The sequence below is a fragment of the Crotalus tigris genome, unplaced genomic scaffold (genome assembly GCF_016545835.1).
Source record: "Crotalus tigris isolate CLP2741 ecotype Arizona unplaced genomic scaffold, ASM1654583v1 scf7180000018371.15429387391:27106975, whole genome shotgun sequence".
NCBI classification, from domain to species: Eukaryota; Metazoa; Chordata; class Lepidosauria; order Squamata; family Viperidae; genus Crotalus; species Crotalus tigris.
In genome coordinates this window covers 4,268,450-4,292,086 of record NW_024096970.1, presented here as the reverse complement: position 1 = coordinate 4,292,086, position 23,637 = coordinate 4,268,450, and the positions used below count along the sequence as shown (strand labels likewise).

General features: G+C 36.5%; 1 protein-coding gene across 1 annotated transcript in view; it reads right to left on the bottom strand.

Moving 5' to 3' along the window:
- CDC40 (cell division cycle 40) overlaps nt 1-23,637 on the bottom strand; it is a 52,779-nt gene that overhangs the window by 17,466 nt on the left and 11,676 nt on the right. The window contains exons 2-7 of the mRNA XM_039351189.1: nt 22,616-22,702; nt 17,045-17,174; nt 6,043-6,126; nt 5,263-5,402; nt 4,088-4,184; nt 1,412-1,551 (exon numbers count right to left, since the gene is read on the bottom strand). Coding sequence (XP_039207123.1) covers nt 1,412-1,551; nt 4,088-4,184; nt 5,263-5,402; nt 6,043-6,126; nt 17,045-17,174; nt 22,616-22,702 — 678 coding nt within the window. The remainder of the gene's footprint in view (nt 1-1,411; nt 1,552-4,087; nt 4,185-5,262; nt 5,403-6,042; nt 6,127-17,044; nt 17,175-22,615; nt 22,703-23,637) is intronic.

Genomic DNA, 23,637 nt, shown 5'->3' with positions numbered 1-23,637 from the left:
CTCCAGTAAAAAGATGTCTTCCCTTTAGCTAGGGAAAGAGGTTTGCTAGTATAACACATATGGCCTACCATATTATTATCATTTGACCTAGTATTCCATTATTTTGAGACTTCCATACTTCCTATAAACGTGACCATGCAAAAATGAGAGATTCTTCAGGCAAAAATAGGAGATTTTTGAGCCACAGATAATACTGGGATATGTTAGATTTGGAATGTATACTTTGAAACTTGCTGTGAACTCATCAAAACCCTCCTACAAGCCCACAAAAGACCTTATAACACACCACTCTAATGTCTGGCATTTTCCCCAAGCCTTCATATTATTAACAGGTACCATTGGTTTCCATGAATGAGCAGCCATTCAAGACTAGATCTCTAAGGCCAATGGTTTAAAATACATGTGTGAAAAATACTGTGATTCTGAGATGGTTTGCTTTTGAGTTTGAAACAGATGCTTTGAGTTAAAAATAGGTTGTTTTGATTATTTTGGAAGTGTTTTGAGATTAAAACATGTGTTTCCAATTTGAAACACAATTGTTTCGAGCTCAAATTACTTCCAGAATGGTTGAAACAACTTATTTCAAATGTAAAATAATATCTGTATTTTAAAAGCAGATCATATGGGAAAGTAATGATAACTAGCAGAGATAGGCTAGAAATTGGGAATAAAATTGACACACAGTAATAAAATTTGTCTAGTAATATCCTCCGCAATTTCTTCCAACATTTTTTTTATTGAAAATTTTTAAAAGTTTTACAAATAAACAACAAAAACAAAACAAAACAACCCTCGCCCAATCCCTCCCAAACCCACCCCTCCCTCCCCCTTCCCCGAGCTTCCCAGAACTGAATATAGGCCCATTTTAAAAAAAAAAAAATTTTAAAAACCTAAACAATTTTTCACAACGTATAAAATAATTAATAATAAAATATTTATGATATAAGCATTAAAAATACTTAAAAAAAGAGAGAAAAAAGAGAGGAAAGAGAGAGAGAAAGAAGAAAAAGAAAGAAAGATAAAAGAAAAAGAGAGGAAAGAAAACAAAAGACAGAAAAAGAAAAAAATATAAAATATCAAAAAAAAATTTTTTTTAATAAAAGTTATAAAAAAGCTAAATGGTATTTTTCCATATCCAAATTATATTGTATAAAATTTATCCATTTTTCCCATACAACAAAAAAATTCTCTTGAGATTGCTCCTTTAAAAAAGCCGAAATCTTTGCCATTTCCGCCAAATAAGAAACTTTATAAAACCACTCTTGTAAGGTAGGCAGAGATTCCTTCTTCCAATATTCTTCCAACATTTTTGAAATTCTGGTAAATTTGGAACAGGTTTAATCTAATGATAATAAATGAAAAGACTGCAAAGAGACAAAAGAGGAAAATATAATTTTCAAGTGTTCCTTACCTTTGTATGACCTGACCATACATGGATTTGTTTCTTAGGAAGGTAACATTTTTCAGGGGGTACTGTTGAACGAAGGTTAACGCCGACATCCTGAGGAACATGAAGGTAGGACCTCCCTTGATAGTCATACATCTCTTTGACTAAAAGAAAAAAAAATGAATATAAAATAGAAAATTCACACTATCAGGTAAATAATAGACTAATTTAATATGTAGGTGGCTGTGATTACAATGAAGTGTAGCCCAAACACTGGCCTTAAATTCAATTTCTTGGGGTAGCTTCTTTTAATACTGATAAATAGCTCAAATGCAGTTTGTTTCTATCCTTGAGCTTATGTGCATATTTGCATTCATCCATCCACCCAGTGAGGTCTTCTCTCTTCAGCTCCTGTCCCTCTGATTGGGATTTGAAAGCTGGCATTCTCATTATCCAAACCCCCGTTTGAAACCCCTTCCCGGTAGAGATCAAGTCAGCTTTGTCCCTTTCAGGCTTGATGACTGTTCTAAGATGGGAGGGCCTGGATCGGCTGCGGCTGCATTGGCTCTCAAAGGTAAAACGTTTTGGGAAGGATATAAGGGATATAGGCCACATGATCGGGAAGGTTTTAATGTGTTTGAGCAACGTGGTGGAACTAAGGTAACATACGACCGACAATATTTGCTGGCATGGTGAGTTTCTAGTTGTTTTGGAACTGTTGGTGAGACTGTTAAAAGTCGTTGGTGCTGTTTGAATTTGTTCTGCCGGCAGAAAGATCTGACTGCTGGCCTAGCGATGGATTCTATTGCAAATCAGGGATGTTTCCGAAGGAGCAGAGGAGGAGAGGTCCCGGGCTTATGGAGCAAAGGAACTGGATGAGGCTGTCGGTAGGTCCAGAGGAAGAGAGAGAGGCTTTTGGAGGAGTTGGTGGCAGTGGCAGGGTGCTCCAGGGGCGAAAAGAAGCAAGGCCTCTTTAAGGAAAAGGTGGAAGAGTCAGGATCAGAAAAAGGAAAGGAGGCAAAGGTTGTCGTGCAGGAATACAATCTAATTTGAGGGCTAATCCACACGGAGCTCCATTTCCATCTGTCCTGTTTGCCATCGTTCGCTCCCTAGAGATTAAAATGGAAGATCTGAAACTTCAGCTGGAAGTCACGAACAAGGAGTGTATATCGGAGGTGGTGACCCTTTGAGAGCAGTATGCAACGAAATTTCATTTTGGTGTATGCCGATTCAAAGTGACAATAAAGTTGTTGTTATTGTTATTGTTGAAAAATCAACCTGTTCTGCCTCAGATCAGAAAAGAGCAAGTTGTAACTGAAAGTGGGCTCTGCAGGACTGTGAGTTTTACTTCATTTTTCAGTTTTAAAGGTTTACTTGATGTAATCATTTTGTACTTATACTTGTAATTTTGGACTGTCTTTTATATTAATGCTGTTAGCTGCCCTGAGCTATTTTGAGGAGAGATATAGAAGCAAAATGAATAAATAAATAAACAAGTTAACCGAGACCTTAAGAAATAGTAAATCACTACTGACAAAAAGTTTAGTTTTATGGCAGTTTAGGCCTGCACATTTAAAAAAACAACATGCTGTTATTTAAAAATAATCTTTGCGGTACACATGTATGTGGCACCTCTCTTGTCTTGGAGGACATTCCACGGGAATGAATGAATGAAAATATATATAGTTAGATGCAGATATATATGAAAAATATCCTAAATGCTTAATTTCATCTTTCAAACTTGATTTGCAATATGGAAAAGAGTGTTCCGTTGAGTGGAAAAGAAGGTCATAAGAAAAATAAAACAAAATCCTGATGACATGCATAAATCCTAGGATAATGAATAGTAGAATTAGTTTCAGAAAGAGAAGGAAACATTATGTCTAGAATGATTATAAGGAGAGGAAACAGTAAAAGCTTGTCTCCACGTTGCTATAGGTTTTTCACATCAACATTAAAACTTTTAATAGCAAAAGCTATGAGTTTTAATTATATTATTTCTTTGGCACAGTACTATGATTAACTGACGTTAAAATATTTCCTGCCTCTCCTGCATTAAAGGCATCTCTATATTGAATCTGACCTAGATGGGAGAGAAGTGCAAATCGTGGACTGGACTCACGTAAGGTAGCACTTGTCTGAAATGGGTGGCTATAGAAATTAAATAAATAAATAAAAACACACAGATTAAAAAAAAAAAACTTTACAAATATAAAGATCCGGAAACTACCTCAAAAGGAGTTTGCAAATTAAAAACCAAAGAGCTGACATTTGAGATGAGTATCCAAGCAAACGATACTTCCACGGTGTTCCCAATAGTTCAATCCACCCATGTCTTAAATTTAACTGCAATACCACAAACAAAAAGCATTTTTTAAGCTTCTTTCTTATTGATCACCCATACACACATACATGAACAGAAGCACCCACCCTGTGCTGACTTCTAGCTATGGTGTATTAGACAGTGGAGGGATTCAAATGTGTGAACAACCGGTTCTCTGTGTGGATGCCACTTCCAGATGTCCATTCTGGGCCTGGCCAACAAAAAATTAGCTACCGGTTCTGCTGAAGTGGTGTGAACTGGCTGAATCCCACCACTGGTATTAGTTCAATAAAATACAGATATGGGATTATCTTTAAGAGTGACGCAGTGGAAAGTTATGACAGAAATGCAGATGAACTGCTAACAATATAACTTACCATGCAAAACTGTCTTTTCTTCTCCAGGTTTATCATCTTCATGTTTGCCCTTCTTCTGCCTTTTTGCAGTTATTTCATCCAGTTCCCTCTGTTCTTCCTAAATTGCCAAACATTAAAAATTACAGTTGATTTTACAAATGCACACACATGCAGTCGTTATGTGTGTTTACATATGTGTGTACACATACTTCAATGCCAGCCATAGATAGGGTCATTTCACATAAGGTAATATAAGCTACCTTGTGCTTATTACTTTGAGATGAACCCACTTCCTTGGTAAATATGCTTGTTTTTACCCACTTGTATGATGCACAGGAATTATAAAGAAAAATGTGGTTAGTTATGCTCCAACACAAATACTCCTTCTCTCCTTACTTGGTGTCTTTGATAGCAGATGTACTATAAAGAGTGTACAGTATAATAATGCTTTGAGGAGACTGGGAAGGGTGTTAGTCAAAAAACAACATTAAAACATTCTGAAGAACAGCATCAAATTCATTTGGCTGAATATGTGAGTCCTCTTTTGTGTGATGCTATAGCAAGCAACATTTCTTTGCTTCATTTTCAGCAAAAAAATTGAAGATTTAGAAGTTTAGTTGATGATATATTTTCTATTTTTTGCTACTTGTGTCCTAGATATACAATTCAAGATTTCAATTACAATACAAATATGGAGACTATGTCAAAATAACAACTATGGTTTAAAGTAGTGTCAATAGTCTGAGCAGAGCTGTCTGTTTTTGTAAGTGACATCTTGATGCTCCGTAATTTAAGGAATTACTTTTCAAAAACCATTTGCATCATTTATACCCTGTAAGCTGTTTTTTTCTGATTCCAGAATACCAGAGTAGCGTATTCTGTAATAATGAATAAACACTTTTTAAAAATCTATGATTAGGAAACCTAGTGCTATTCATATATTTTAGACTTTATCTCCCATCAGGTAAAGTAGAATGGCCAATTGCAAGCAACTGAATTGTGGGACCTATAATTCAAAACAGTTGGATAGCATCCAGCTGCTGTCCAGAATTAGAGTTCCTTTTCCATTTAAAACACAAGAATAGGAGTACAACTGCATATATAAAGACGTGTCATAAACAGAACGTGGGACTTCCTCATCCCAGTCTTTACTTCCTTTATATTTGAAAATAAAAAAAAAAATAAGGGGTACTCACTTCAGAAGGTTTTGCAACCTCCTTTTCATCCACATATTTTGCCCAAGGTCCCAAGAAGCCATCTATATTAGATGCATCATTCTGTTTGAATTTTTTCCTTTTCTCTATTTTCTTTTGTCCTGTTTCAAACACTGTTAGACCTATGGACAATAACAAAAGATTATGTCCAGATTTGAAAGCAATTCTTACTTTAAGGATGACAGAATGGTCTTCTGCCTCCTGAAATATCAACTGCTGCTTTCATACAAAATCAAGTTTGATCTGTGGACGGCAAGTTCATGACAATCCCCGTTTCATGCTCATACATAGCCAATAAAACTCTAAAATAGTTTTGGCATGATTTGTAACTATGACGTTTACACACTCCTTCTACTGCTAAACTCTGCTATGATTAGGTTCCGTATTAGTTTTCTCCTTATAGCACATTTATCACATTAAGAGATGACTAAATAAAGGCATTCTTAGAAAACAAAAACGGTGATGACTACCTGCAACCTAATACCTTCTTTAGAAATGTTATCACTGGCCCAGAAAACAAAGATAAGCTATGGCAATAAGAAGCGTAGTTAATCCCCTACCCCCCTCTTTTGAAGGCAACCATGACCTCTTCAAAATTTTAAAACATATCTGAACCACTCAAACAAGTCACAACCCCTCTCGTGAACATGTTTTCTCATCCATCAAAGAGTGATGGTTCATACAACGCTTAATTGTTGCAAGAATACAGAACAAAAGATAATAATGAAATCATAAGTGAAATCATATTTGATGTTTCTTTACCTTGGTTTTTTTCTGCTTCTTCTACAGATCCAATATATTTAGTAGGCACTTCGTAATTGTCTATTGAAGGATCGAGTGCATATCCTGCGGGATCAAATCATTTTAAAGTTATCTTTCGTAAAGTATTTTTATTGTCACCATTTTAATTTATATGATCAAGCTCACCAAAAATGTTTGTCCCTGGTTCATGTCTGACACACATTTGTTTTAAACAAAGATCATTATAAATTAATTATCAACAGATCTTAAGAATTTTCAAAGCTTTTGTTGCTATAATGCTATAAATAAAGATAATTATAATGATTTTATATATGGGATGCATACATGCAGAACCATATATTACTGCCTTTCTATTGATATCTGAGTAAGCTATACAGTCAGGTCCAGAAATATTGGGATATCGGCACAATTTGAACATCTTTGGCTCTATACACCACCACAATGGAGTTGGAATGAAACAAACACAATGTGCTTTAACTGCAGACTGTCAGCTTTAATTTGAGGGTATGTACATCCAATTCAGGTGAATGGGGTAGGACTTATAGCAGTTTGCATATGTGCCTCCCACTTGTTAAGGGACCAAAGGTAATGGGACAATTGGCTTCTCAGCTGTTCCATGGCCAGGAATGCACCGGTGAGCTCAGCAACACCAAAAGACCCGGGAGACCACAGAAAACAACTGTGGTAGATGACCGAAGAATTCTTTCCCTGGTGAAGAAAACACCCTTCACAACAGTTGGCCAGATCAAGAACACTCTCCAGGAGGTAGGTGTATATGTGTCAAAGTCAAGAGAAGACTTCACCAGAGTGAATACAGAGAGTTCACCACAAGATGTAAACCATTGGTGAGCCTCAAAAACAGGAAGGCCAGATTAGAGTTTGTCAAACAACATCTAACAAAGCCTTCACAGTTCTGGAACAAGATCCTATGGACAGATGAGACCAAGATCAACTTATACCAGAGAGATGGGAAGAGAAGAGTATGGAGAAGGAAAGGAACTGCTCATGATCCTAAGCATACCACCTCATCAGTGAAGCATGGTGGTGGTAGTGTCATGGCGTGGGCATGTATGGCTGCCAATGGAACTGGTTCTCTTGTATTTATTGATGATGTGACTGCTGACAAAAGCAGCATACTGCAAAAGCAACCAAAGAGTTTGTGAAGGGACAGAAGTGGAATGTTATGCAATGGCCAAGTCAATCACCTGACCTGAATCCCATTGAGCATACATTTCACTTGCTGAAGATAAAACTGAAGGGAAAATGCCCCAAGAACAAGCAGGAACTGAAGACAGTTGCAATAGAGGCCTGGCAAAGCATCACCAGGGATGAAACCCAGTGTCTGGTGATGTCTATGCGTTCCAGACTTCAGGCTGTGATTGACTGCAAAGGATTTGCAACCAAGTATTAAGAAGGGAAGTTTGATTTATGATTATTATTCTGTCCCATTACCTTTGGTCCCTTAACAAGTGGGAGGCACATATGCAAACTGCTGTAAGTCCTACCCCGTTCACCTGAGTTGGATGTACATACCCTCAAATTAAAGCTGACAGTCTGCAGTTAAAGCACACTGTGTTTGTTTCATTCCATTTCCATTGTGGTGGTGTATAGAGCCAAAGATGTTCGAATTGTGTCGATGTCCCAATATTTCTGGACCTGACTGTATATTCAGTCTTTTACATCGTACGGCCACTGAAACAGAAAGCTTCATATTGGTCTAGAATTCAAAAAGTCTATTTTTGATTGTATTTGAAGAAACAGCATTTCAGCATTTATTGATAACGTATATTTAATTATATAGACTACAATATATTTAATTCTTTTTTATTTTTAGTGATTTAAGCCCAACTTTAAGTTTTACTCCATGGTTAAAAAAATGGAAGCAATATTACTGCCATTGTAGGATTGAACAAAATTACCTGTCTTAAAAATGCTTACAAGTAACAACAACAAAAAAAATGGCAGGATTCCAATCACAATCATCTATTCACACTGCAAAGTGTGAATTGTAACATTAATTAAAAGTAAGGGATCATGCCACCACGATCCTTACTTTTAATTAATGTTACAATTAAAGATTTATCTACCTTCCCCCTCCTGTCAGCACACATTTAAACAGAAATACCATTTTCAGTGATTAGGTATTGCTTCAGAATATGAATCACAGTTAACATGAAATCAAGACCGAATCTTTTGGCATTCCACTTCATACCCCCATACAGTTGGATGAGCACTTTTTGAGTGATCTGCAAGCTAACTATCCATTTAACTGTCATTATATCCATTCTACATTAATTGACTCCCTAATCATGAGATCGTGCATGCAGGATAATTGAAAAAAGCCAAGGACTGCCAAAAAGAAATCAGTATGGGCTTCATTTAGTATAGAAAAGCCTTTGGATTGTATCAATCACATCAAGCTGTGGAATGCGCTCAGAAAAATGGGAATTTCAGAACACGCAAGTCAAGAAGCCACAGTCAAACAGAACATGGTGAAACAGGTTGGTTAGCAAAAGAGTGCAACAAGGCTGTATACTCTCCTATTATTCACTGAATGGAAGTGGAATTGGAAGAAGTTTTAAAATTGGAGGAAAAGGCACCAACACCCTGTCCCATGCTAATGACACTAACTTGAGAGTCAAAAACGCAAAGGATCTGCAAGGCTAATACTGAAAGTCAAAAGGCACAGTGAAAAAAATGGGAGTAAAATTAAATATAAAGAAGACCAAGTTAGTGACAACAGATGAAACAACCAGCCTTACCACTGTTAATAAAAATATCAAAGTGGTGGGTATATGATCAAGAAAAGTTCTGCATGAGTGTCCATGCAGAACTTTTCTTGAACATATAGCCAATGCGCCCACCAGGTATATTTTTTTGCAACAGATTAGGCTCTCGATTTTTAATAAAATAAAAAAGAACCTCAACAAAAATAAGGTGGGCCACCGAACCTGGTGGGTTCAAAAAGCATTGTCACCAAGCACACTAGTGTTCCAAATGCCATGCTGGAAACCAGAATTTATTTAAGCAAAGGTCAAACTCAGGAGAATGACAATCCAGCCAATCTTTGCTCTTAATAGTGGAACTATATAATCAAGCAGAGAACAGAACAAGAGTGGGGATTTCTTTGGCTTTTCAAAAACCAAAAATACTGTCTATACAACAGTACAGAATTGCTCAACCATAAGTGGTATCACATTTATTCTGACACACTAAGTTTGTACTGCTGAAATTTGTACTAACAGACAATATGGCTGATGGCTGGCAATATAAAGTTATGAGAACAAAAGGTAGGAATAGGAAATAGGATGTTATCTGGGATTGCAAACTACTTCAATTTGCATTTCCATAAATGGTCTCAAATTACTCCCGTGAAATCTGGCCCCATTGGTAAGTTGATTTCAGGATTTTAAGAATAGAAATTAGAATGGTTTGCTTCTTAGATATTTCTCATTCTTATAGCTTCCTTAATTCATCCCCAATTAACAATGGGCTAAAATGAAATCCCTATTTTATTAACAACTTCAATAATCACCTTCCTATTAATCAGGCCAAAACTGTAACCTCTGATTCTGGGGGGGGGGGGGAAACGGCCTGCTTTTGCTCGATCATCATCTGTCAAGAGAAATCTTACTAACTGAATTTCAACAAATATCACCTTCCTGTCTTTGGAATATGCAAATGCAAACAATTTTATTTGCTATCTTGTGTCTTCTTTCAGTGGCGTAGAATAATTTCTGTCTGAATACATTATTGTCAAAGCGTGCTCTGATGGTCTCTGAGATAAATTAACATACTCACAAATAGCAAAGTGCAAAAAAAATGGGGGGGGGGAATTAAAGCTCAGATCTCTTTTTCTTCTCTGCTTACAATCTACAATATTTAATTTTACAATCAGTAGTGTTCCACAAAGATAGGCCTGGAAGACAGCCCAGGATTTGGGTGAATCAAATGTATTAGTTCCTGCGGTCTCTGGCTGCCAACATTCTAAGTTTATTTTAATAGCTTGATGTAACTGAACAATGATGCCTTTGTCCAATTCTTGCAACATTGAGGTAGGAGCACATTCCTGTGCAGAGAAGCTTGGATTCTTGGAGACAGAGAAGATGCCTTCTCTAACTCCTAGCATTTGGCAAATTCTTTTATCGGATACATTCTTTGCTACTGCTGAAAACTGAGAAACTGAGAAATCCAATTGCCAGACTACTGCTTGGTTTGTTTCCCGAGTAATATTCAACTCTTTACCTCCAGAATATATAGGCTATATTTTTTCTATCTTATTCTATGGAGTAGAGGATTGGTCTCTGACAGAAGGCCACCTGAAGAGACTAGAAGCATTTGAAATGTGGATTTACAGGCGGCTGTTACGTATAAGTTGGGTTGACAAGATCAGAAATGAGGAGGTGATCAGCCGCCTGGGAAAACCAAGGGAAATCATCAAAACAATTAAAAAACGAAAATTAGAATATTTTGGACATGTGATGCGACACCCAGAAAAATACGGCATACTCCATTTAATCCTCCAGGGAAAGATTGAAGGCAAACGAGGTCCAGGCAGAAGAAGAACACTGTGGCTTCAAAATCTAAGGGACTGGTTTGGACCAAACTCAGCAGCACTTTTTCGTGCGGCTGCTGATAAAAACAGGATCGCCAACATGATCGCCAACGTCCGTTAACGGATATGGCATAAGAAGAAGAAGACCTCCAGAAAATATAAATGTTAGTGTAAGTAGTATGTAAATATATATTTGAAAAACATTTTAAAAACATGTAGATAGAACACACACATTCTGCACAATCTGCTATTTCTCTTTCATTGACAAACATCGCATTAAAATGAATGCTAAAATGTTTCCAGTTTCACTGATGATCAACTCATGTTGATTTATTTACTTTATTATACAGAATAGTAAAACTGTCCCTGAAAAAGATAAAGAAGAGAGATTTCTCCAAAATGAATTAGGCATCTTTCTTTTCAAGAAATATTTATTTGAACTTCCTGTAAGATTTTTTTTTTCTCAAGGTTTCAGAGAATGGGCCTTCCTCTCTTCCTCCAGGCAATGCTATGGACTGACCCTGGATCTAGAATGCGGGCCGTGAATTCCACAAGGTATCTTCCAAAATAAAGAGGGATTCTTTTCATTTGTGGTACAGAATTTTTCATTGCTTATGGTACTTTTTAAAAGTTGTATTTATTCCATAAAAATGATCAGACAGAGAAATCAGGCTCAAGAAATGGCTATAAATACTCCACCACCCCCCAATGACTTTTCAGAGCAGGGACTCATATATATGATTATGGAAACATCTCATTTGAAGATTTTTTTTTTTTTAAATAGGTACCCTCAAAATGAACAGGAATCAAACTTTCTCTGTAGCTGATCTTAAGCTTTGGAATGTACTCCCTGTTGAATTGAGGAAATTAATCTTCTGAAACACTGGCTTTTCAAGTAGTAGTAGTAGTAGTAGTTAGTAGTAGTAGTAACAATAATAAAGTTGGAAGGGACCTTAGAGGTCATCTAGCCAACCCCCTGCTCAGGCAGGAAACCCTATACCATTTCTGACAAATGGCTGTCCATTCTCTTCTTAAAAACTTCTAGTGTTGGACCATTCACCGCTTCTGGAGGCAGGTTGTTCCACTGGTTAATTGTTCTAACTGTCAGGAAGTTTCTCCTTAGTTCTAGGTTGCTTCTCTCCTTGATTAGTTTCCATCCGTTGCTTCTTGTCCCGCCTTCAGGTGCCTTGGAAAATAGCTTGACTCCCTCTTCTTTGTGGCAGCCTCTGAGATATTGGAACACTGCTATCACGTCCCCCCCTTGTCCTTCTCTTCATTAAACTAGACATACCCAATTCCAGCAACCGTTCCTTATATGTTTTAGCCTCCAGTCCCCTAATCATCTTTGTTGCTCTTCTCTGTACTCTTTCTAGAGTCTCAACATCTTTTTTACATCGTGGTGACCAAAACTGGATGCAGTATTCCAAGTGTGGCCTTACCAAGGCATTGTAGAGTGGTATTAATACTTCACGTGATCTCTCGACTTCTGGTGGATCTGCGCGCGCGATGACGGCTACTTTGTAGCCGTCCTCCTGGGTAAGTGTTAGAACCGCTATGAACAGCAGACATCAGCTGCTCTGCGGCTCAAAACCTCTCTCCCGGGCAAAGGGGGGGAGGAGAGGATTGTCTGAATATGCATCCCCATGGTTTTCTTTTGGGGGGCGAAAAGAGTGCTCCCAAGGAGTTCGGACTGTCTCCGCTTCCCAGCTGTTTTTGTCTCTAGGGACAAAACAAACCGCAGCAACCACCTCCGCGATCAAATTGATTTGGTGAGGTTTTTTTTTTTAAAAGTGGACAGAGCTGAGTAGAGGATTTTGCTTTTTCTGATTTTATTTGGATTTTAAGTTTGAAGATTTACTTTTATTCCCTCTTTTTGTTTTTTTTCTTTTGTTGAAAGGGAAAGTAAAATGGCGATCGGCAGGCTTTTCTGTGTTTTTTTTTCCTTTTTTTTTAATGACTGGAACGGAATGTGGACTTGATTATTTATAATAATTTTTTGATGTTGGGTTTGGATTTTAGGAGGATTATTATTTTTATTTAACTTTTTTGTTTTGTTTTTTGTACTTTTAAAAAAATGGAATGGATTTTTTCTATTTAATCATTTTTTTCTCTTTCCCTTTTCTTTTTTTAAACTTTTTTCTTTTTATTATAATGATCTCCTTTTGAAGGATTTTTTGATTTTTTGGAGTTAATCTCTCTTTTTCTTTTGCTTAACTTTTTTTTCCCTTTTTTTGGGGGGGTAATTTTTAAGAAGGAGTAAAGATTTTTTTAAGATGGCTCCAAAGCGTTCAGTAATTCCTACAGCTCCTAAGGTGGTTTCTTCTTCGGTGTTATCATCAGCGCAATAACCTAAATCAATAGCTTCACCCTCTTCTTTGGTACAGTCAATAATGGTGAAGGATTTGCAAGATATAATGGGAAATGTTATATCTCAAATTAGGGGAGAAATGAAAGAGATTTTAGAGGAAAATAATAAGATTTTGAGGCAAGAGATAGTTTTGGCTTTAAAAGGAGTTGCTTCTGTTCTTGAAAAGCTGAACTTTCGCGTAGAAGAGGTAACAGAAAAAGTGGAATTGATGGAGGGAAAATTTGAAAGCATGGAAAAAGAGATGGAAAATTTTCAAGATGAGATTCTTATGCTTCAATATAGACAAATGGAATATGCTTTAAGAATTAGAGGCTTGAGAGAGTCTGTGCAAGGAGATCTGAGAGAGATGGTTGCAAATGACTTTGCTGTGATTTTGAATAGAGAAAAAGAGGAAATACTTAATGAAATTGAAAAAATATTTAGAGTTAATTCTGTGGTGGCAGAGCAAAGGAATTTGCCAAGAGATGTGGTAATTTATTTTGGGAAAAGATCCCTGCGCAACAAAATTATACAAGCTTTTTATAAGAAGAGGTTTCAAATTGCTTCACAAGATGTTATAATTTTAAAGGAGATCCCATCTAAAATTTTAAGAAGAAGAAAGGAGTTTGCTTTTTTAGCAGATGAACTTAAAAAGAGGCGAATGTTGTTCAGATGGGATGTTCCGACTGGAATGGTGGTGAGTTACCTGGGGATACGTTATAGACTTAATACTGTTTCTAAAGCAAAAGACTTTTACACTTCGGTCCTGGGGGTATGTTCATCGCCATCTATTACGTTTAAAGCTTTGGAAGAGAAGAAGGTAGAATTGCAGTCCGAAGAGCCTATACTTATGAAAATTGGGAAATCTCAGTTCGAGGGGCCTCAACAAGTTGAGATGGAGGAGCAGAGGATAACTGTGCAACATATAATTGTAAAGAAAAGGAGCAACAAAAGAAGGAGGTCAAGGAAGCCTCACAAGTATTGGTTTCTGAATCTGCGGGAGAAGTAAGATTTATAAACTGTTTGGAGCAACCTTTAAGGGTAGAATTGCAGTCTGAAGAGCCTATAATTAATGAAAAATGGGAAATCTCAGTTCGAGGGGCCTCAACAAGTTGAGATGAAAGAGCAGAGGACAACCCGTGCAACATATAAACGTAAAGAAAAGGAGCAACAGAAGAAGGAGGTTAAGGAAGCCTCACAAGTATTGGTTCCTGAGTCTGCGGGAGAAGCAAGATTTATAAACTTTTTGGAGCAACCTTTAAGGGCAGATTTCAAAGCACTTCTTTCGAGGTTTATGGATAAGAGAGACTGATAAGGAATGTGTTTATTGTGGATGGAATTGGTTATTGGTAAAGATTTAAATATGTATAAGGGAATTTTAATGTTTTAAGTAATGTTTAAATTTGTGTTTTGGAGGGAGTTTATAAAGAATGATGGATAATAATATAAGTATGATATTAGAAAATGTTTAGAGTATATTATAATGTGTTTAATGATTGTAATTATAAAAAAAAATTTTGGTTTTTTTTTATTATTATGTTTAAGAGAAGATAACTTGTTTAATTTAATGTATTTAGATTTGCTTAGGATTTATATGTGTTTTAAGTTTTTTTTGACAGGAGAGAAGATTATGGAGATCGAATGAAAATTTTAGATAAGAAGTTTAAGTTTAGCAATTTAAGGAGTATTCAAAAGAGTATTTAGTCTTAATGGTATAATGAATGTTTATATGTTTATTTTTGTGTCTTAGGATAAAGAAAGAGGGAGAGATTAGATTTTATATTGTATGTATAGATATCTAAGGAGTATTTAAAGGAACATTTTGCTTTAAATATGTATAAGGGAGTTTTAATGTTCTAAGTAATGTTTAAATTTGTGTTTTGGAGGGAGTTTATAAAGAATGATGGATAATAATATAAGTATGATATCAGAAAATGTTTAGAGTATATTATAACGTGTTTAATGATTGTAATTATTATTTTTAAGAGAAGATAACTTGTTTAATTTAATGTATTTAGATTTGCTTAGGATTTATATGTGTTTTAAGTTTTTTTTGAAAAATTTTAACTAAGCCTGTACTCGGCTCTGAGAAGGTTGGGGGAGGGTATGGGAGGTTTGGGGGGGTTTGGGGAAGGGAATTGTTTTGTAAAATTTAAAAATTTTCGATAAAAAAAATACTTCACGTGATCTTGATTCTATCCCTCTGTTAATGCAGCCTAGCACTGTGTTGGCTTTTTTGGCAGCTGCAGCACACTGCTGGCTCCTATTTAAGTGATTGTCCACTAGGACTCCGAGATCCCTCTCACAGTTACTACTATTGAACAAGGTACCCCCTTTACTATACCTGTACATTTGGTTTTTCTTGCCTAAATATAGAACTTTACTTTTTTCACCATTGAATTTCATTTTGTTAGACAGCACCCAGTGTTCAAGTCTGTCCAGATCCTCCTGTATCCTAAGCCTGTCTTCTGGAGTGTTGGCTATTCCTGCCAGCTTGGTGTCGTCTGCAAATTTGATGAGGTCCCCATCTATCCCCTCGTCCAGATCGTTGATGAAGATGTTGAAGAGCACTGGGCCCAGAACAGCTGGGGCACCCTACTGCACACTTCCCTCCATGTAGATGTGGTTCCATTGAGGACCACATGTTGAGTACAGCTGGTCAGCCAGCTACAGATCCATCTGGTGGTGATGCTGTCTAACCCACATTTTTCTATCTTATCAAGTAGTAGGTTATGATCTACTTTGTCAAATGCCTTACTGAAGTCCAAGTAAATTATATCCACAGCATTCCTCTGATCCACTAATTTTGTCACTTGGTCAAAGAATGCAATAAGGTTTGTCTGGCATGATCTGTTTGACCTAAAACCGTGTTGGCTTTTAGTAATGACTTGGTTTGCCTGTAGGTGTTTGCTGATTTATTGTTTGATTATCTTTTCCAGAATCTTCCCAGGTATTGAGGTCAGGCTGATAGGTCTGTAATTTCCTGGATCCATTTTTTCCCTTTTTTGAAGATGGGAATTACATCAGCTCTTTTCCAGTCCTCTGGTAGATCCCCAGTGTTCCAGGATCTTTGAAAAATATAGTTTAGTGGTTCTGAGATCACATCTGTCAGTTCCTTGAGAACTTTGGGGTATAATCCATCTGGTCCTGGTGATTTGAACTCATCTAGGCTGGACAGGTGCTCACTTACGATTTTCTTGCCTATCTTAACTTGTGTTTCTATTTTGTTTTTTATGGCACTATTTTTGATAGGTTGGTCTGTTTTTTCCCTTTGTGTAAAGACAGATGCAAAAAACGAGTTAAATAGTTCTGCTTTCTCCCTGTTGCTTGTCACCTTCTTGCCACTTTTCCCCACTTTTTTCTTGTTTTTTACATGTTGAAAGAAGCTTTTTTTTTGTTTAAACATGTTTAAACAAAGTTTAACTGCAGTTGGTATAAATTATTAGGTTGTTTTACTGTTATTTTAATATTTTATTAATACCATTTTATGTTATTATAGATAATAAGATTTTTTTTTTTTAAAAAAATCATTCAGTAGTAAACATTTTCTTCACAGTGCATTGGGCTTATAAGCAGTTGCAATGCAGTTCTGATCCTGGTTATTTTCAAGTTATGCTGAAAGTTGGATGGAAACGATGCACAGTAATAAAATAGCTTGTTGAATAAATGGTACAAAAGTGAACATTAACATCCAACCAGAAATGTTATGTTTATTTCATCATAATCTTTTCTACACAATGAAGATTATTGCAGATATGTTGCAGAGCTGTATATATTATGAGCAATATTTCAATACTGATTAACTACTCTTTCAGGGATTATATAACTGAAATTAATATTATGAAAGTTTTAATAAACAAAAAGGTAAATAGGAAATTCAATTAAATAAACAATAATTTAAGCTTAGATGTTTTCTGAACATTTTCTAATTAGCAACAAACACTTCAGACTCTTATTACTTGCCAGAAAGACCAATGGACACTTTTTATTTTTAAAGCTTTGGCAGGTTTAAGAAGTTTGGAGGTATAATAGAGCATGGCATTAATAAGCATAACAATTTTTAATAGGTTCAAATATAAAGAAACATACACACACATTACCATAAGTTGCAAATGTTCTTCTCTGTTGTTCAAACATGAAATCATTAATATGTGCTGGTTCCGTATATCCAGAAAGCATGTTCCTGGGAGCAGCCATCTGTTGAGTCCTAAATGGATTGACTGGCCCAAACTGCATTAAAAACAGTAGAATAAAAGGTTTAATAAGATTTGCTTCATATATGGCATTTTATTTACAGAGATATCCATGTTCAAACATTTATTACAAATCGATGTCTTATCTTTCATTCAAAGAACTCAGTGCAACATGCATGAGTCTATCCTCGCAACAATTCAATAAAGTCAGATTAGAAGAATGATTGCCTAAGATCATTAGTGAGCCTTCAAAAGTGGGCATTTGAACCTCAGATTCAACAATTGTAAGGTAACGTACTACCATGATCTGAAATTAGTTTTGTAGACAACGGGTTAGCAGTTTCCAGGCATTACTGAACTCAAGTAACCAACAACTTCAGCGGATTTGTCCACTGGTCATAGAAGATATGACACTTAGTCTACTATCAGGAGGGTCACCATTGCCTATTCTGCTAAGCTTTAGTATGGAAAAGACATACATCTATTTGTGTATCTATTAATGTGAGGGTCAAAAACCAAATATTTGCAATGGTTTCCAAATTCATACATAGAAATCTGCCACCTCACATAAGCAAAGCTGTTTGTCAGAACTCACATCAATAGGTTCCCCAATCCTCTCGTCCCCCTCCTCCTTCTCTATAGTTTCCTCTTTCATCCTGACCTTAATCTCACTCTCATCTCATACTGGGTTCTGCCATACTCCTAAGGGGGAGGGGGGAGTGATTGAGGGCTATTGCCTTGGCTTTCTCTATCGCAGTGGTTCTCAACCTGTGGGTCGGGACCCCATTTGGGGTCGAACGACCATTTCACAGGGGTCGCCAAACAACGCAGTCCGCCATTTTTTCCCCCTTTTCCTTAGCTGTGCTACTCCCTTTTATTCTATTGGCTTTTGAAAGCCAATAGAATAGACTCTCTTGAATAGAGTCTAATTCTATTGGCTTTCAAAAGCCAATAGGAATTGTCCAGGCTGTCTCTGCCCTGCTGAGCCCACCAAAAGTCCCATTCTGCAAACGGTGCTGCACCAGTTGAGTAGTCCTCGACCGGTTGAATAGTCCTCGACTTACGACCAGTTGGGGGTCGCGGCATTAAAAAGGTTGAGAACCACTGCTCTATCGCTATAATGTAACACTTTGCTTTCCTGCATTATTTCTCTGTGAACTTTTCCATTCCTTAATGTCAGCTAGCAAAGGGAGGGGAAGAATGGAATGCAACCTCCGGTGAGTGGGAAGAGATGCCTAAACATCGCAGCTTCAACCAGAGGTGGCCTGATGTTATCTCCCTTTTCCCATGAGGAACCTAACATCTGGGGATTGGGCCATTTGAACTGACTAGATGAAATATCGGGTGGGGTTTTGCTTGGGGCACTTTTACCTATGGAGCCGGGAAACCCTCAGATCCTGTCTAGTATGCCTGCTATCAGCTTCTCTTAATAAAAGATCCTTTTGGAAGAAACTGCTTCCACGAGTTCTACTTTCTTGGGATGGGGTTTTGAAGTGGGTCCTAACATTAGACATATTTGTATTTATGTGATTTGTATGCCTTATATAGAATAATGATGAGTGCTAAATAATCAGTCAAAGTGAAAATGGCATCAGTAATCTGCCTTCAGAATTCTTACGGTAGAATATGTCAACTGTAGAAAACAAAATTATATTAAAAGCCACAGTTCAATAATTTTGCCCTCATTTTGAGACACTTTATCCAAAATAGCAGCATCAAGAAAATTAAACTGGAAGAAAAGCAGACAGATGCAAAGTTTTCCATTCTCTCAAAGTTAAAAAGATGGAAAGCAGGGACCAGAAATCCCCCCTCCAATTTATTCTTAACCACACTGTAGCATTAGAGTTGTTAAGTATTACTCCAAGTATATCCCACATTCTCTAACAATGTTCCAAAACTTACAAATTGGAGTACTTTATAGCTAAATAGAATTGCTATAGACCAGGGAGGAATTCATTATGTTATCTCTGGGCTGTCTCGGAATTTTAGTTACTATGGATTTCCTATTTTTGCCTCAATAGGGTGGTCTGAATCAAGATGGAAGGAATTCTTATTTTCTTTGCTTTCTGCTGAAAGTTTTAACTGATTTTTTTTTTTTCCCCTGTGAACCATGCTAAGACATAACACATTTTTCAATACCTCCAACCCTGGTGATAGATCACTGCAAGAGAGAAGTAGAATCTGCAGAAGTCACCACATTCCCATCATCTGTAGGTGAGAGCAATTTAGAGTTCCACTCTTCACCATTCTGATTCTAACCCTATCAGACTTTATTCAATATTTAATTGATTGCATTATAATGTTTAGATTGCAGGTTATCTTCATGTTGGGGCTAAGATACTACATTCAATTTTACTTTCCGTTTATGCAATGGCAATCTTCTTCATACTATCCTACCCCTATTGTGTGCATATAAATCAGTTCTGGAAAGCCCTTTATCCACCAGAGACAGGCATATATGTCTGCAGATAAGAATATGGCTATATTATATTCCATTCTACTAAAGCTGTGCACAATTTCGAGGGAGAAATTCAGTGAGAAAAGCAGGTAATAATAGAGTGCAAAAGCATTGATCAGATGAAAGGCATATGTATTCCTCATAAATTAACCACAGCTATTAATATAAGGCAGTTATTCTACCCGCAGAGATGCCCACTATATGAATCTTAAGCCACCTGACAAAAATGTCAAACCTGCAATACTTAATGAGATTCATTTCATGTATTATTTCCTCATCCTCCGGAGACATCAGATATATTTTGCATTTTGAATCATTCCCCTACTCCATGTTTAAATCTAAGATCAAACTAATCAAATAATAGATATTCTTAACCAGGAAAAATCAGAGTGAATTTTTGTACATTTTACATTTAATATAAATTTTTCACAGTTTATTTTTGGGAATGCAGATTAGCAATATCTCAAAAAAATGCATTAAATGTACTGATAGCTATTTACATTGAGAGAAATGAAACTGTATACAGATAGTCTTGACTTACAGCCATAATTGCTCAAAATTAAGGTCGTGCTGATGGTTAAATGAATTGTCATGTGACTATACCCAATTTTATGACCTTTTATGTGACGATCAGTAAGCAAATTCAGTGTTAGGCAAATGTTGTGGCTCTAAAGCAAACACTGTGGTTGTTAAGTGAACTCATTGTCCATAAGTAAACAATGGTTTCCGGAAAAAAATGTCATAAATCATGTTCATCTGACTGCAGGACACTGCACATGGCCATAAAATACAATCATGTTACTGCACCCCCACACCCCGGATGTTCATAAGTACCTTTTTGGGGGTCCACCATAACTTCAAACCATCACTAAGCAACTGGTTATAAGTCAAGGATTATCTATACTTATGGTAGTTGCTTTTTCCTGGAGGAGATTTTTTTTCTGAGGAATATTCAATTTGATGATGTTTAAAAAAATTAATCTGGGTATTTGAGAGCTTTTACATAGTAAAAATTTGTATTCAAATTTTCTTCCCATACTGTTTATTTTAACTAAAAAAAATGCCTGTTTTATTTTTTGTAGGATTTAAGAAGAAAAAGGATTTCAAGTATAAGAAATACTGCTGCTTTTTGCCAGGAAATATTATTATTTATTACAGAATATAGTTACTACAAAAATATGGCCTTTATGAAACTCATAAAAACACATGAAATATGGGCATTTATTTGACATATCTTCAATGCATCCGTTCAGTGCATTTCTTAACCGATCACGCCAAGAATCCTTGAGAATTAACACTGCTTCCTCATCTGTTGATAAAATTAACACTCTTCAAGGGTACAGATCTAGCATTTAATTTATAAAAAGATAAAGATAAAATAGAGAGTTCCCCAATACTTCACCTACTGTGTAATTTCATAAATGCAAGAGAAAGAAGTAAAAGTAACATCTGGCTATGAGATTATAAAGCTATGAATAAAATCATTCTTTTCCCCACATCTTGCCTACTATTTCCAAATGAAAAGTGAAATAACTAGAGTATTATAAACAGACCAGATGTATTTTATATACACGAACTCCATTATTTAGCTTTATTATTTCCAGTTTTAAGAAACAGTATTGTACAAAAACAAGAAACAAATAAAATCTGCAGAAAAACGGTCTGAGGGGAGATATGTTAGATATCCAAAAGGCTGCTATACATAGGAGGAATACACTTGTTCTCTGTTACTCCAAAAAGGGTAGTACCAACACCAATGGAATAAAACTACAGAGTAGATTCGAGATAGATATTGGGAGAAATTTCCTGACAGTAAGGGCTGTCAAACAGCAGAATAGGTTGCCTGAATATGTAGCATGTTCTCTTTCACTGGAGATTTTCAAAAAGTGCTTAAGAATCTTACACCAAGCAGGGGTTTGGACTACCGTATATGCTGGCGTATAAGGCGACTTCCGCAAGCATTAAAATTGGCGCCAAAGACGGGGGTCGTCTTATACGCCAGGTCGTCTTATGCGCCGGAAATACTGGTAGTTTCCGGCGTATAAGACGACGTTCTAGGAATGCGACTCAGCGCCAAAGACGGGGGTCGTCTTATACGCCGGGTCGCCCAATACGCCAGCATATACGGTAGGTGTTTTCTCAGGTTCCTTTCAACTATACGCTTTTTCTGAAATGTTAACCTATTCTAATTATCTGAAATCTGAATTTTTAGTTAGAAAAAAATTTCCTAGTTCAAGCTCTATTAAATATTGTAATTATTTTTATTATTTATTTTGGTGTAGCATTTAGTGTACTGAACAGTTATAAAATAAAGACCTAATTTCCAGCCTCAATTTTAAAATTATAATTTTTTCAACTACTTTCTAGCTGAAGAAGGACTCAATCATACTTAAATACAATAGGTGATGTTACAAAACTGTATATACATTATTTAATAATTAACAGTATTTTTCCACATCTTATTGAACAATATCAGCTAATATTATAGTATCAAGCTTAAGAAATCATAGTTCATTTCTATACTGTGTTGCAGTTAAAATATCGTGTCTAATTCTGCCCACTGCATTTTAAAAAAGGCACAGACAAACTGTAGCATGCCCTAAGGACAGGTAATAAGGAGGATGGAAAGAAAATTTATAAGAACAGTTGGAGATATGGGTACAGAGAAGAGAAGAATTGGGGGGGGGGAAGACATGACAACTGTCTTTAATTATCTGAACAGCTCTCATGTAGAAAATGGGACGAATTGTTCAAAGTAGATTCAGAAACCAGGACAGGATCAATGGGTTTCACCTATACAGAAGTGGATTTTGGTTAGACACCAGAAAAAATATCCTAACAGTCAGAGCCTTTAAACAATGAAATACTCTGAAGGTGGTGGATGAATAATAGGATGCAACAGCAAATTCCTTCACTGAGCAGGACTGGACTGGAATAATCTCCAGATCCTCTTCTAACTTTACATCTATGGTTTTATGATAAATTGAAAGCAATTCATGTTAAAAAGCTAATTTACTTACCTCTGGTGCAAACATGGTATCATACTTCGGATTATATTGAACTTCCTTGGTGGTTGGATCAAGATGAAGCCCTGTTTCCACATCTTCCTGGAAAATTAAATACAGTTGTAATGGACATATTTCGCAAACAGTACAGCTTCTATATTAACTTGATTAGAAAATTCTACTTCACGTTCTCTAAGATCTTATGGTGTGATATGGATAGGACACTATCAAAGCAACTTTTATATAAACTTCCTATAAAACTGGCATCTGAAAAAAGTTTTACATACTTTTTTTGCAGGAGGACTTTCCTAGGTTAGGATAACAGTTTATTTACCATGGTCTACCTGCCAATAGGATATATAAGTTTGAGGTTGAATTGTGGAGTCTTTATTGCTCTCTGAATCATACCGTAACTATATCATACTTAACTATAACCAACTTAATCCTAGTTTTAATTGGGAAACTGTGAGCATCTGAGACCAATTAAATCCAAAAATGCTTGGGAATTCCTGGAACCTTAATGAAACAATATTTAACTCCATTCAAAACAGACAATAAAAAAGCTAAAAATAAACATAAAGACCAGAACATCTCCTCACCAGCAATTAACATCCAGATAAGCAGGGATTAACATCCAGATTAACACCAAACAGATAATCAAGGAGTAAACTGCCTCATCAAAGAATTACAAGGAGAAAAGAATGCCCCACTAGCACTGACAGGGAAAACTACTGTATATAAACAGAAAGCAAATGCCACTCCCTTCTAGCATTGAAGATATAAGCTAGTTGGATAACAAAACATTTTCAACCAAGCAACCATGCTCAGAGAACCAGCAACTCCACAGTGTGGCGGGCAAACATAATTCTCTTAAATCCTATAGGAGGCTGTCCCCTATATCAGTGGTGGAGAACCTATGGCACTGGTGCCAGAGGCGGCACTCAGAGCCCTCTCTGTGGGCACGCATGCCATTGCCCCAGCCCCCCCGTGGCCCCTTCCTCACCAACAGCCCCCTCAGAGGAGAGTTGCCCCGGGCG